Source organism: Salvelinus alpinus, chromosome 3 (assembly GCF_045679555.1).
Source record: "Salvelinus alpinus chromosome 3, SLU_Salpinus.1, whole genome shotgun sequence".
NCBI lineage: Eukaryota > Metazoa > Chordata > Actinopteri > Salmoniformes > Salmonidae > Salvelinus > Salvelinus alpinus.
The window spans coordinates 61,683,268-61,698,703 of record NC_092088.1 but is presented as its reverse complement, the minus strand read 5'-3'; the positions used below and the strand labels follow the sequence as shown (position 1 = coordinate 61,698,703).

At 43.5% G+C, this 15,436-nt stretch overlaps 1 protein-coding gene across 1 annotated transcript in view; it reads right to left on the bottom strand.

Annotated features, from left to right (window-relative positions):
• Positions 1-1,047: 1,047 nt before the first annotated feature.
• LOC139571086 (transmembrane protein 150A-like) overlaps positions 1,048-15,436 on the bottom strand; it is a 105,554-nt gene continuing 91,165 nt past the window's right edge. The window contains exons 7-8 of the mRNA XM_071393620.1: positions 5,104-5,281; positions 1,048-4,423 (exon numbers count right to left, since the gene is read on the bottom strand). Coding sequence (XP_071249721.1) covers positions 4,179-4,423; positions 5,104-5,281 — 423 coding nt within the window. The 3' untranslated portion in view covers positions 1,048-4,178. The remainder of the gene's footprint in view (positions 4,424-5,103; positions 5,282-15,436) is intronic.

Here is a 15,436-nt window from a genome sequence, read left to right as displayed (position 1 = left end):
GGAAAATTCAATAAATCCGATTTTTTTATATGGATAAAAACTTGCTAAAGTGCCAAAATTCAGCATTGTGACATGTCCTTCTGTGCGTCCTCTGTGAGGAAGATTTTAACCAACTTAATGTCTCCAAGTCTTCACCATAATTGGTGAAAGGGTTTTCACCTAGTTATTTGTTTGCTATGATAGAAGGTTTTCTGAAGATTATTATTATTATTTTATGTGAATAGTGATTTATGTTAAGGTAACAAAAAAAAACAGTTACGTGAACTGAACTCTCGTTTTAATGTGGTGAAACTATTCCTTTTAAAATAATTATTTCTAAAGAAACATTGAACTAATAGTCAAAGCAGTGTAAAAGCAGGTGAGCTGATTCGACTCTTTTTGGCCATTTTCTAGTGTTTTGTGGTGGAAAACTGAGCGGGTCGAGCATAACACATCAACACTGTTACCCATAGACAGACAGACAGGTAAGACATTGCATTTAATTGCCCCTCCCTGTTGCACACAACAAGCTTCCATTCCCCATGTCGCAACGGGATTTATGGCTGATTTAAGATGAAATCATCAACCCTGTTACTTTATTTGGCACTTGATTGGCACCTACTATAGTATCTTTTTTATTTAGCCTCTTGAGATGGTAAAACATGTTAAGTTGAACAAGTGCTCTTCATGGAATAATGTTTCTCACCAAATTACACTACTCAAAATGCACCTAATTGGTGGAATGCTGTTCTACCCTCTGTACCTAGTCGATAATGTATGCTGTTCTTTCTCCCCCCCACCTCCTGCACCCAACTCTACACAAAGTCATAACAGTTGGCAGAGAAACCTGAAAATGTAAATAATTGTTGCCAATAAAAATATTTAAAACATAGAAAGCTGTGTATAGAGCATTTGTTTGGGTTGTTATGCATGGTGTTTTGGTTTTATCATATCCACAGAGTCCTCGGGGACTTGGTATGCAAAGTGTATATGTACAGTATCGCTATTAAAGTGAATATATTCATGTTGAACATTGATCCCCAAGAAGGACATTTGTAAGAGTTGGGGGACAAGAACACTTTTACAGATTTATTGTAGAACAATTTAAGGCAAATATACAAACAATCTTCCTTCTCTCATTATGACAAACACTTTTCACTTTAAAACACATCTTTCTTTGGTTTCATCAAAATAAAGGCACATACAGGTCATCTTTTTGCGTTTCAGTAGAGTTTGGCACTCAGTTATCTGTCTGTAGGTAGGTAACACCACAATTAAATACAAATGAGGACAACAGCTAGATAGAGGAATGCTCTCTACTCTGTGTGTGTGTGTGTGTGTGTACACCCTTGGGTGTACAAATAAAGGTAACCAAACAAATAAAGGTAACCAAACTGTATCGATAATGTCTGGATGAAGCACTTACAATACTGCAACTATTTATATGGTATAATGTTGACCTAGGAAAAAGCATATGTAAAGATATGGTTCTGCATAGAACATAGAACCAATGGAACCATAACAAGTTACCAATCAGGTCAAATATGGACAGAGCGAATGGCACTAACATTGAAATGTAAAATCAACCCACTGGTCAAAACAAGTTCTAAAACACAATTGAATATATAAAAATATCCCAACATAAACACAATTTATTTTAAAAAGTGAAGAAAAGACAACAGTTTCGTTAAGTCACTGATTGTGGACAGCTGGTGATGCAACAGATTCCTGAGAGGTAAATGTTTGAAGGTAGATCAGTCAATAGAGACAGAACATTGACATGGGTCATATTCATTAAGGCATGCAATGGGAAACATTTGATGTTTTGTAGTTGACAGCAATTCAACATAGCCTAGATGTAAGTTATTACTTCTAAACAAAATTACTTTTTGGGTTTCTCATATGCTTACAATTATGTTTTGATTCTAGCTTGAACAGTCGCTAAGATTATATTTGGTTGTGATCTTCGCAAAATAACTATTTTGGATGCAGCAGTTGTTAGCTAGAATGCTAACGCTCATTGACATAGGCGGTAGCAAAAGCAAGCCAAAGAGCCATTTTACTGGTTGAAGTTGAAGTGTTTTTTAAGTATAATCCAGTTGATTTGCGATGACACAAACATTATATTAAGCAGGACATTCATACACGCCTTAAATCCAATTATAATCCAAAAGTAGTGTGAAATGCACTCAAAAGCAACATGTCAATAGAGGCTTTTTTTTGCTGGCTTTCTATAAGAACACCCCTGTGTTCTGCCACCAACTTGTGTGTATCTCCTTCATGAGGTAATGTTTGCAAACACAGAAAGGGGTCTATAGAACAGCATAGAGCTCTGTGCAGTAATCTGTGTCTCCACTAGGAGGGGCTAATGGACCACTTTTTCCCTCTTCAAACGCCATTGTCTACTACTGGGTTTCTATTAGATCAACTTCATTGGTCAGTGACTCCATTCAGTCCAATTTGCTCAGATTCACTTTCAAGCCGTTGTGATGACTGAGGTGAATGTGAAACACTTGTGAATGGAACTATATGCTCTACATGTCTTTCTGCAATCCACAGACACTGAAGCTAATAAGGCAGCATTGAAACAGTGGAGACGTATAATTGCATTTTAAGATCTCTTAGCACAGATCTGAAAGGCAGCTGGATGGTTTGACACAGTGCAGTTAGTCGGGAGAATGGATACGGGTGGTTTATGTCTACATTCTTTGGAAGAAGACCAGCAGCAAGCAGCAGTTCCATCCTGTTCCCTTTAGGCCCCTATGCCATGATAGGCTAAAGGGACAGGGGGCAAAAAACCAAGAAGATAACCTGGGTAGCGTACTGTTATGTAGCCTAGTTTCAGCATTCAACTCTACATTGTCGCCTTGCAAAACAAAAACTGTTGTTGACTGAAACAGAAACCGATTGAACCCCAGCCTGACAAAAAGAAAAGTAGTGAAATCGGGAGCAGAGAAGTTGTTTCAGTGATAATAGATTCTCGATTCTGGTCCTCTGTTTTTCAGACTCTGAAACTTTTCTGATTCCTGTGATTTATCTTGATCAGCCCAGACAGAGCTCTGGCTGGTATTAGCTGGTTTACAGTTGGGTTCTTCCAGTCCTCTTCTCCACTCCCAACATCCATACGTTTTGGCTGAACCGTACAGTCAAACATGTAGAAAATAAAAGTGTTTGGGATATTATGTATAAAACACTATTGGAGGTTTGGCTTTTCATATACTCAATTGTCTCGAATAATCATAAGGAAAATATATATTTTTACAGTCTGCAAAAGTCTGCATTCCAATGTACAGCTTTATAAGGCACAATGTTTAAGTAGCATCAGTAGAAAAATAAGGTGAAGTGAAGCATCCATGTCATCAACACATTCATGGTAGTGAGTCCTCAGTCTTTCGCTACATGTGAAGGGGGTCATTTTAACCATTTGAAATATTCCAAATATTCCATGTGACGTATTGGGAGCTGTGCGACGAGGCCCGGCTCTCATGGTATTGTTGTGTTTTAAAGGACGAAGGAAGGCAGGTTCATTGTCTCGTTTGGAAACATCAATGTCTGCTCGCTAACAGTCTCTGAAAATAAATGTGTATTTGGCCAATTCAAGAGTTTTTGTTTATTGGATTAGGCTCTACATTGCACAGGCCTAGCTCTCCCACGCAGCTCTCTCTTCTCTAATGCGTTTCTCTATTTTTCTCTCAGCCTCACTCCCATGATGTCTCACTCCATCTCTCTTTCTTTCACTCTCTATATAGCCATCTGGTGGCCTGCCCTCCTCTCTTAATCTGAGTCGAGATTACAGTGATGTCATCAGATAGCAACAGGCTGAGACTCAGCGGCCCCAGGATCACTTCCTGTAATGAGTGATGAGGCTCCTTTGGCCGGAAAACAGGGACTGAAGGAAAATAAGATTATGGTTCATTAGTGATGTGCAAACACAAGCAGGGTCTTTGGAAGCTGGGACAGGGCTGGGGACATGGGAACAGTACGAACCCACATCTCTCCCCCATGGTGTCCACACCGCCGGGCCTGGTGGAAATGGTAGAATCCATTCCATCAACGCTGAGTTTATATGTGGCATTGGCATAGTCCACTTCACACCCTGGAATGGGGGTGTTTTGGTGTATTAGCGATGGATACTCAAAAGTCCACCTACCCCAGATTGATAATGGCACAGGCCAGCTTTCTGGCCTCTCTCCCAGGGACTACAGCATTGACATGCTCTCAGGGGGGTGCGGAATGGGACCTCCTAGGGACTCTGCTTTGTGGTCTCTCCCATTTGGCCCCAGGGCTCCCCCTCTGGCGAGCACCATCACAGTATCTCCTGTAACACCGGCAAACTCGAAGGCAAAGGTTCCGTAGAAGAGCATGATGGTGACGCAGAACACCCACTCAAAGATGGCCGACGCGTGCTGCAGGACGAAGCTCTCCTGGACAAAGAACACGCCACCTAAAGGCAGGAAGGTCAAGGAGCACAACTAACAGACTGACTGATTGACATAAAGACTGACTGCCATGAGAAGAGGATGGCCAAGTCCCAAATCAACCCCTAGCCCCTATGCACTACTGGAGATATCCTCCCCATTTCCCTGCTCTCCATCCCTTCGTTCCTTCCCTCCCCCATTCCCCCTCGATTTCAACAACACCTCTCTTTCTCCATCTTCCCTTACTCCTCCCTCTCTCCTCTCTGATTGTGAAGATAGGTACAGATGTAGGATCTTAATTTGAGCCAGTCGCAACAGGAAATGTGAATTATTATATAATTAATGGACATTTTTGTAGGGGTTGATACATTTTTCATAAGTGAAAATTCTGTCTGAATCAAGTGGAAATGACAAACTTCAGAATCATTTTTAAGCCTCAAATACACTAAAAGTTAGACATTTTCTGCATTGCAGGAAAGGTCTCCTGCAACAGGGTGATCAAATTAAGATCCTACATCTGTAGTAGCCTTTGCTTGTGCGAGCCGGAGCGGCTCATAAGAGTGGGAGTCTATCTCCTGTTCCTGTAGTGTGAGACAGCTTGACGTACAAGTACACCCCCTGGACAGGATGCTAGTCTATGCAGTGCCTTGGTTGTGAAGACAACACAGATCTTATTGAGTACGGTTCAATATCTTTTGCAGGATACTAAGCACCAACGTGATGAAGGCCAGTAGTGTCATGCCCAGTCGTAGGTGAGCCAGGCTGTATTCTCCCTGAGTCTTGGCCAGCCTGTAGGTTAGAGCTGACTGCAGACACACAAACAGCATACTGGTGGGGAACGCTACCCCTGCACCCACATAGTGGAGGATCTTAGCATTATCCACCTGGGGAGGGAAAGAAAGAAAGATGCATTTATTAGTATAGTAGGGATTTTCATTGTCCTCAATGAGCATTGAACAAGTCACATACTGAAAACACTGAACTAGCCACATAGAAACACAATCACGTATGATGCTAGACATCTGTTGAAAAGCCCTCTCTCTGTTCTGGCCTCTAGTTTTGCTGTGTCTCAGTTTGGCCAGAAGGGGGCCGCAGTAGCCAGTCATTGAAATAGTACTGAGTCAGGTAAATAACTCATTGCCGCCCTGCGTTGTCAATGGAGCCTCCTTTTCCTTCTATCCTTTCTTTAAAGTGAAAGAGATACTGTAGAGAAAGGCTGAGAGAAAGAATGAAGGAAAGCATGAGGAGAACCAGAGAGAGAGAGAGAAAAAAACAGGGCAACCAGTGGAGCACAAACAACATTGTAAACACAACAAATATAATTTATCTGTTCACTTATCTTCCCCTACTATTCATACTACAACTATCTGCACCTTGTTAAAAACACTATACATATCTGAAATGTCCTTGCATTCATGAAGGTTTCAAATGGATAATGTTTACTGGTCCTGTTTTATTGTTTATGTTGTTTTTTGTTTCTGACTTGTGGCTATTGTTTATTTTGCTTGCTTTGGCAATGCAAACATAATGTTTCACACGCCAATAAAGCTCCTTTGAATTGAATTGAGAGCGAGAGTAGAGAGAATAGAGAGAGAAGAGAGAGACAGAGGTGAGAAAGCGATAGAGATGTGAAGAAAGAGGCCAGCGGTACACTATAACACCTCCTTCTCCCTCCTGATCACACGCGGCCAGCCGCAAACACACAATACACAAAGTAGCATGTGAGCATGTGACCACACACACACACTCACAGGTCTCAGTGGCACCAGACGGTCTCATGGGACCTGATAACAGAAAAGCACATTCTCTCAAAGCAGTAATGCAGGGTACTGACCAGACCAAGGGGACCAAAACTCAAAGAATGAATGACATGCATTTATGTATCAAGTCGCCTTTAGCAACTAATAGTTAGTTCTCCCAGAACTACTACATTCCATTTGGGCTCCCGAGTGGCGCAGCGGTCTAATGCACTGCATCTCAGTGCAAGAGGCATCACTACAGTCCCTGGTTCGAAACCAGGCTTTATCACATCCATCCGTGATTGGGAGTCCCATAGGGCGGCGCACAATTGGCCCAGTGTCAACAGGGTAGGCCGTCATTGTAAATAAGAATTTGTTCTTAACTGACTTGCCAAGTTATATGAAAATTACTATAATATCTATTTCTAAGTTAGCCTAGCTATTATGAAGTAACACAGGGGACCGACCAGTTATCAGACCAAGGGATTGAGCTACAACAACACCTTTTCTTCACCTCACTAACTCAGTATGAAATGACTGTTTTCTAGGCTCTCCCTCTGCGATTTCATTCATCTCTAAGGCTCTTCCTATAACCAGGGCTCATACACATTTTCACAGATGGAATTTCATGACTTTTCACCAAATTTCCATGAACAACAATTGGCGGCGTCTCTATGTACGTATAAAATCGACACTGGGAGGCTGCTCTCTGATCCCATGTACCATCTCCTGTCGTTCTGCAAGGCACTTAACCCCCACAAAGTACAAAGATGTTAGACATCTGTATAAAACACGTATGGTCAACCCTCAGCCTGGAGAGCTACAGTACATGGGTACGCCGGCTTTTGATCAAGCCCTGATGAAACACATCAGAGCCAGTTTATCAAGGTCCGGTTGAGCAGCTAATATCTAAAATGTGGTTTGTTAGAGGGGGACTGGAATAAAAGCACATCCATTAGCTCTCCTGGAAGATGGTTGACCACTATTGATGTAAAACATTGCGACCTAATACATTTTATGCCTTTTGAAATAATTCGCTCATTCAATATTTCAAAGATCAAATGGCTTTGGTAGTCTACAAATATTTTTATTCTGCTGAAGCAAGCCCACAAATAGTATTCAGGAAATGTACCCTTTATAGTTAAGTCATTTAAAAAAATCTTAACTACCTTTGCAGGCTGACTAGTATCTATTGAGTTGCAATGTCCATTACATTGGATGCCCAACTCAACTGAAAGTATCTACAAAACAAGTTTTGAAGCCACATAATGCAAAAGAAAGGCTACATCTAATCTTTTTTCCTAAAATGAGTGTTTGTGATTCATATGATTCGATTAATCACGATTGAACCGAATCCCAACTAATTCAATTGTGAAGTGAATCGTTCGTTTCGTCAAAAATAATAGTTTATATAAATCATATGAATCGTTGAAAAAAGTAAATCAACTTTGTATGTCCTTATTTGTGAGTTTCGGGAGAAAGTTTTTGGGGACATGATGAAAACATGAATACATGCTAATAATAGCTAAACAGTTAACTAGAGGGTACAAGATATGTTTTGAATTGGCTACCTAGTTATTAGTCCGTTCTCAATCATATTTTATAGGCTAGGCCTACCTACTGCTGCAATGTCGACTGTATCTCATCTATCCTTGAGCAATTGCCCACTCGTCTCACTTGCAGGTGATGTGCACCGACGCGCTAAAGTGTCATTCCCATCATGTCTGATATGTTGATTTTTATTTGAGTCATAAAATAATTTTTTTACTTTGCCTAAATAAATGACATTAACTGAAATTATTGAATACATTTCCATGACTTTTCCAAAACTTTGGGGATTTAATAATTTTCTAAAACTTTTCCAGGGCTGGAAAACACCATTTTAAAAGTCTGTGATCATATGAACCCTGTATAACTCAAAGACAAATGGCCAGAGAAGACCGCTAAATAACTAGTGTGTTACTGTAACCCATTGATAACAGTGTTACAGATAAAGACAGCATGCAGTGCACTCTCTCCTCTCCCCCAACAGCAGTGTCCATTAGTTAAATCCTATTGCTTCTGGTCCGACACCTTCCCATTTAGCTGTCACACTCCACTAGAGCTGAAGAAAGGAAAGTACATGAGAGCACACACACGCACACAAACACCAGTAGAGCTGAGGAAAGTACAGCCTTTCTGATAGTCTTTCTAATGTAAACACCATTAGCTAGCCATATGTTCTAATGCTGCCCGTCCCGTACTCACTGTTCTCTCATGTCTCCCTCTCGTTCCCTGCCTGGGAACTAGAATTAGCGAAATGTGTGTACGTATGTTTATCAGTGACAGTTGTGACATTTAAGATGAGGACAATAATTATTTTTATGAGCATAGCCTTATTTCTATATCAGCATATTGGATGACGGTCATTCATATTCCATTCACCCAGCTCAATGTAACAACGATAGGTTTAGGCTACTACATGATTCTCAAATTTTCCCTATACCCATCATGAAGATGCTACAACCTAGCCTATGAATGAACGTTTACAACGCAGGTGTACAGGTCGAGAGACATTTGAGTAATCAAGGTGAAAGACAGTGACACATTCAATACCACCTTGCACATTCTTGCCTGCATCTAGCTGATCTAGGGTGTAATCATTAGTCCAAACAGTTGCAAACGTGTTTCTATTGGACAAATTCAGGTATGTTTATCACCATTTCGTTACCTTTGCTTCACTTTCATAGCAGCCACATACAAACAGCATGATCCCTTTGTTGTACATTTAACATTTTACATTTAAGTCATTTAGCAGACGCTCTTATCCAGAGCGACTTACAAATTGGTGCATTCACCTTATGACATCCAGTGGAACAGCCACTTTACAATAGTGCATCTAAATCTTTTAAGGGGGGGGGGGGGTGAGAAGGATTACTTTATCCTATCCTAGGTATTCCTTAAAGAGGTGGGGTTTCAGGTGTCTCCGGAAGGTGGTGATTGACTCCGCTGTCCTGGCGTCGTGAGGGAGTTTGTTCCACCATTGGGGGGCCAGAGCAGCGAACAGTTTTGACTGGGCTGAGCGGGAACTGTACTTCCTCAGTGGTAGGGAGGCGAGCAGGCCAGAGGTGGATGAACGCAGTGCCCTTGTTTGGGTGTAGGGCCTGATCAGAGCCTGAAGGTACTGAGGTGCCGTTCCCCTCACAGCTCCGTAGGCAGGCACCATGGTCTTGTAGCGGATGCGAGCTTCAACTGGAAGCCAGTGGAGAGAGCGGAGGAGCGGGGTGACGTGAGAGAACTTGGGAAGGTTGAACACCAGACGGGCTGCGGCGTTCTGGATGAGTTGTAGGGGTTTAATGGCACAGGCAGGGAGCCCAGCCAACAGCGAGTTGCAGTAATCCAGACGGGAGATGACAAGTGCCTGGATTAGGACCTGCGCCGCTTCCTGTGTGAGGCAGGGTCGTACTCTGCGGATGTTGTAGAGCATGAACCTACAGGAACGGGCCACCGCCTTGATGTTAGTTGAGAACGACAGGGTGTTGTCCAGGATCACGCCAAGGTTCTTAGCGCTCTGGGAGGAGGACACAATGGAGTTGTCAACCGTGATGGCGAGATCATGGAACGGGCAGTCCTTCCCCGGGAGGAAGAGCAGCTCCGTCTTGCCGAGGTTCAGCTTGAGGTGGTGATCCGTCATCCACACTGATATGTCTGCCAGACATGCAGAGATGCGATTCGCCACCTGGTCATCAGAAGGGGGAAAGGAGAAGATTAGTTGTGTGTCGTCTGCATAGCAATGATAGGAGAGACCATGTGAGGTTATGACAGAGCCAAGTGACTTGGTGTATAGCGAGAATAGGAGAGGGCCTAGAACAGAGCCCTGGGGGACACCAGTGGTGAGAGCACGTGGTGAGGAGACAGATTCTCGCCACGCCACCTGGTAGGAGCGACCTGTCAGGTAGGACGCAATCCAAGCGTGGGCCGCGCCGGAGATGCCCAACTCGGAGAGGGTGGAGAGGAGGATCTGATGGTTCACAGTATCGAAGGCAGCCGATAGGTCTAGAAGGATGAGAGCAGAGGAGAGAGAGTTAGCTTTAGCAGTGCGGAGCGCCTCCGTGATACAGAGAAGAGCAGTCTCAGTTGAATGACTAGTCTTGAAACCTGACTGATTTGGATCAAGAAGGTCATTCTGAGAGAGATAGCGGGAGAGCTGGCCAAGGACGGCACGTTCAAGAGTTTTGGAGAGAAAAGAAAGAAGGGATACTGGTCTGTAGTTGTTGACATCGGTTGTATAATTACTTCTCGCATCTACGCGCTCTCCACCTCTCACTTTTCCCCTCCGTTTGTGGACTTCAGTGCACAGCACATCAGCTGTCTGTGACGAGGAAATAAAAACTTTCCAAACCAAACCTTTATATCATAACCGCTAACTGCTACAAACAGCCTACATCGCTGTCACCATATTAGCTAACGTCATAGTCAACATAGCTACTAGAACTAACACGTTAGTAAACCCGCTACAATCATATAGTATAGTGTACAGTCAGTAGCAAGCAGTTTAGCAGCTACACCAGCGGGCCCCGGTGGCAATAAATTATTAAAACCAAAAGCTTACATTGACTTGGAAGAATTCCAGTGTTGGATAGCCATAGTCAGCTAGCTAACATAGCATCCCTCTCTGTTTGAGTAGGCTAAACTAGCTAGCTGTATTCGATAGCTAAGTGAAAGTGAAAAGATGTATACAACTAAATAGAGCTCTCTCTCTCTTTCTCCTTCTCTTGCATCTCCTTAATATTTTAAGAAATTAATTTGTTCAAAACTGTTAAACTATTGCCTTTCTCTCTCTTTGAGTCAACTACTCACCACATGTTATGCACTGCAATGCTAGCTAGCTGTAGCTTATGCTTTCAGTACTAGATTAATTCTCTGATCCTTTGATTGGGTGGACAACATGTCAGTTCATGCTGCAAGAGTTCTGATAGGTTGGAGTATGTCCTCTGGAAGTTGTCATAATTACTGTGTAAGTCTATGGAAGGGGGTGAGAACCATGAGCCTCCTAGGTTTTGTATTGAAGTCAATGTACCCAGAGGAGGACGGAAGTTAGCTGTCCTCAGGCTACACCATGGTGCTACCCTATAGAGTACTGTTGAGGCTGCTGTAGACCTTCATTGCAAAACAGTGTTTTAATAAATTATTTGGTGACACGTGAATATATTTTGTACAGTTTTATTTAAAAAGGATAACTTTTAATGTTTTACTATTTTCATGAAATTCACAGAAGGAGGATGGTCCTTCCCTTCCTCCTCTGAGGAGCATCCTATGTATGTGTGTATGCCTGTGTGTGTGTGTGTATGTGTGTATGCCTGTGTGTGTGTGTGTGTGTGTGTGTGTGTGTGTGTGTGTGTGTGTGTGTGTGTGTGTGTGTGTGTGTGTGTGTGTGTGTGTGTGTGTGTGTGTGTGTGTGTGTGTGTGTGTGTGTGTGTGTGTGTGTGTGTGTGTAACAGAGCAAGGACGTTTGTTGATAGACTGTAGAGACGCTCTAAATCAACAAAGAAGAGAAGGCACATCTACTCCCAGCAATGAGTCGCTGAGTGTTCCCTCAGAAAGTTAAGAGATGGGGAGGAAAGACGAGGAGGGGGGGGGGAGTAAGGTCAAGGGAGTAAGGAGAGAGTAAGGGAGAGAAGCATGTGTTGACAGAGGGATGGAAGAGGAATGGAGAGAATAGATGGAGACGGGAGGACAGGGGTCTAGTATATGCAGAGGGATAGGTATGGAGAAAAGTGAGGAAGAAAGGAGAAGGGGAAGAAGGGAGAAGAGGGGTCTGAAGTGTTTACGGAGAAGCTAAAGGTGTCTGCATGCTTCCCAGCCGAAACAGTTCGGAAGAGTTTGTGCATATATTATGACGACATTTTGAGACGTTTTTGTTTTCGGGCACACCCCCAAAAAGCCAAAGTTGATAGCCGAAGTCTACGCCACTTCATCTGTGATTGGTCAACAATAGGGCTTCTTCAATAAAGTCTTTGTCATTCAACGAGAGACAAGTCGTTTTCGTGTACATTTTTTAATTGAGAAATACTGCACACAAAATCTTAGTTAGATGTAAAATTGCGCGGCTAAGATCTCCTCGGCAAAATTTTAAACATTTATGACATTTAAACATTTCTTGAGTGATCTTAGATTAATTATGACTAATTTGAGGAAGTGTATACTGGCTAAGGTGTCTCATAATAAACAAACAGTACTATTTTTATAGATTTCAAAAGAAGGTCTCTTAAGGGAGTACGCTAGCACATTCGTTCGCCTAGGCCACGCCTTAAAGAGTAGGATCCACCTACCTAGGACCCGCCCCAGAGAGAGAGAGCAAGTCTGGGGGGACAGGAGACAAAGGGCCCTCTCTCCTCCCCCTCTCCTCCCCCTCTCGTCCCCACATCTCCTCTCGACCCCACTCCTCCCCCTCTCGCCCCCCATCTCGTCCCCCTCTCATCTCCTCTCACCCCCCACTCCTCCCCCTCTTGCCCCCCCATCTCCTCTCGCCCCCCTCTCCTCCCCCCTTGCCCCCCTCTCCTCTCCTCCCCCCTTCTCCTTTCCTCTCACCCCCTCTCCTATCCCCTTGCCCGCCTCCTCTCCTCCCCCCTTCTCCTTTCCTCTCACCCCCCTCTCCTCCCCTCTAGCCTCCCTCTCCTCTCCTCCCCCTCTCCTCCCCACTTGCCTCCTCTCCTCCCCCTCCTCCCCTCTCGCCCCCCTCTCCCTCTCCTCTCCTCTCCTCTCCCTCCTCTCCTCCTTTCCTTTCCCTCTCCTCCCCTCTCCTCCCCCTTTTCCTCCCCCCTCACCCCCTCTCCTCTCCCCTTGCCCCTCTCTCCCAATCATCTCCCTCCCTCATTCCCTTCTCTCCTCTCTTGCTCTCTCCCACTAAAGGACTCTGAAGTTGACCTTGGCAGGCAGCTAAAGCCAGGATGTCATCAATCTACCTGTCGGAGGCAGGGTGAAGAGTCTGTTTTGCACACTGATACACACAAACATACACAAGCATAACAACAACTCTTGGATGTGTTTACTGGTGATATCCTGTATTTATTATGTTGCTAATGTGGCCTTACTGAATGAAACAGCTGCAGACTGTAGATAGATGGAGGAGAGATTGGGTGAGAGGGACAGGCAGTTCAGAGGGAATGGCAATGTAGAAGACGGAATAGTGGACAAAGTGGAGGATGCCGAGCGTAGAGAAAAGAGAGGGTTAATTGTGAAAGAGTGAATAATAAGTTACGAAAGAGGTAGGAATGTCATTCAGAATTGGGAGAATTGGAATGGTGGAATACGTGTAAAGAGAGGGAGGTGTAAAGGAACTAGGGATGGGGTTAGAAAACGGGAGGCCTATACTAGAGTCCTGTGTGTCTATGTGTCTGGTGTGGCTGTGTGTGTGTGTCTGGTGTGGCTGTGTGTGAGCGACGAGTGTGTGTGTCTGGTGTGGCTGTGTGTGAGCGACGAGTGTGTGTGTCTGGTGTGGCTATGTGTGAGCGATGAGTGTGTGTGTGTCTGGTGTGGCTGTGTGTGAGAAACGAGTGTGTGTGTGTCTGGTGTGGCTGTGTGGGAACATGTGTAGACAGGTCCAGAGAACCTTCAGTTGTCTCTAGGGGAGAGAAGGAGAGAAACAATCAAACGGACTACCAGTCATGCCTTTCACACCTCTGCCTGCCTGTCTGTGCACATCCCCTCATCTTTCCCCTCTTTCCCTTTCCTCTGCTCTCAGAGAATACATGTGTAGGTCTCTTCTCTCTTTCCCTCTCCTGCTTTCCTGTGGCCAGAGTCCACAGAGGGAACACTCACAGTTGTGTACTATTCACATCCTCCCCTCGTGTGTGTGTGTTTTGGTTTTACTATCCTTGTGGGGACCAGAAGTGAAACAAGGAAAATTCGGATCAAGTGGGGATATTTCACTGGTCCCCACAAGGAAAAATGCTATTTTAGGCTTAGGGGTTAGGTATAGGGTCAGAATGAGGGTTAGGGGTTCGTTTTAGGGTTAGGAGTTAGGGTTGGGTTTATGGTTAGGGGTTTGGAGTTAAGGTTAGGTTTAAGTTGAGGGTTAGGGGTTAAAGGAAATTAGGATTATGAATGGGAATGTATTGCTTGGTCCCCACAAGGATAGTAAAACAAACATTGTGTGTGTGTGTGTGTGTCTGAGGCCATCTATTCAGGTCCTCTCCTGTCGGTCTAAAAAGGTCTGAGTGATAGGACAGGGTAGGGTAGGGGTCTGTCTTACATAACACAACATAATATCCTAATGGTGTCATTATAGCCTAGTACTGATAGTTAATGTGTTGTTTTCGTGGTAATTGTGTTATTTCTGATGCTATCTCTCTCTGTGAGCAGTGGTGTAAAGTACTTAAGTAAAAATACTTTAAAGTACTAGTTAAGTTGCTTTTTGGGGTATCTGTACTTTAGTCAACTATGTATATTTTTGACAACATTTATTCCACTACATTCCTAAAGAAAATAATGTACCTTTTACTCCATACATTTTTCCTGACACCCAAAAGCACTCGTTACATTTTGAAGGCTTACCAGGACAGAAAAATTGTAAAATTTACACACTTAACAAGAGAACATCCCTAGTCATCCCTACTGCCTCTGATCTGGCAGACTCACTAAACACAAATGCTTCGTTTGTAAAATTGTGCCGTCTGGTTTGCTTAAAAATGTATTTGAAATTATTTATACTTTTACTTTTGATACTTAAGGATATTTTAGCAATTACATGTACTTTTTAAACGTAAGTATATTTAAAACGGAATAGATTTAGACTTTTACTCAAGTAGTATTTTACTGGGTGACTTTCACTTGTACCGGAGTCATTTTCTATTAAAGTATCTTATTTATTTTTTTTATTGACAATTGGGTACTTTGCAAACCACTGCCTGTGAGGCTTTCATCTTAGTACTGTTTGTGCTACTGTTCCATCTGACAGAACTGCCCATTATATTTTCACTGCTTCAAAATTGTCTACTAGTGTGTAGCCTATATGAATGTTAAATATTTTACGTCTATATGTATGCAATGCATCTCAACGTGTATTTATGTCCAGCACATTTGTTAGATGAAGAAAGTTTTATAGACTTGAACTGAGTACAGAAAGTTACAGCCGGGCTCTGATTGGGTACAGATGGGGTCTGTGACACATGTGCACACAGTCTGCTCCTGGCTGTTAGACACACACACACACATACAGGGTATGAGCCGTGATGACTCACTTCCCCTCGCTTCCCGCGGAAAATTCCCCCCTCGGTTTTCCACCGAATGCGCTGAGGGCAGAGAGGCCCCAGAGGGAAG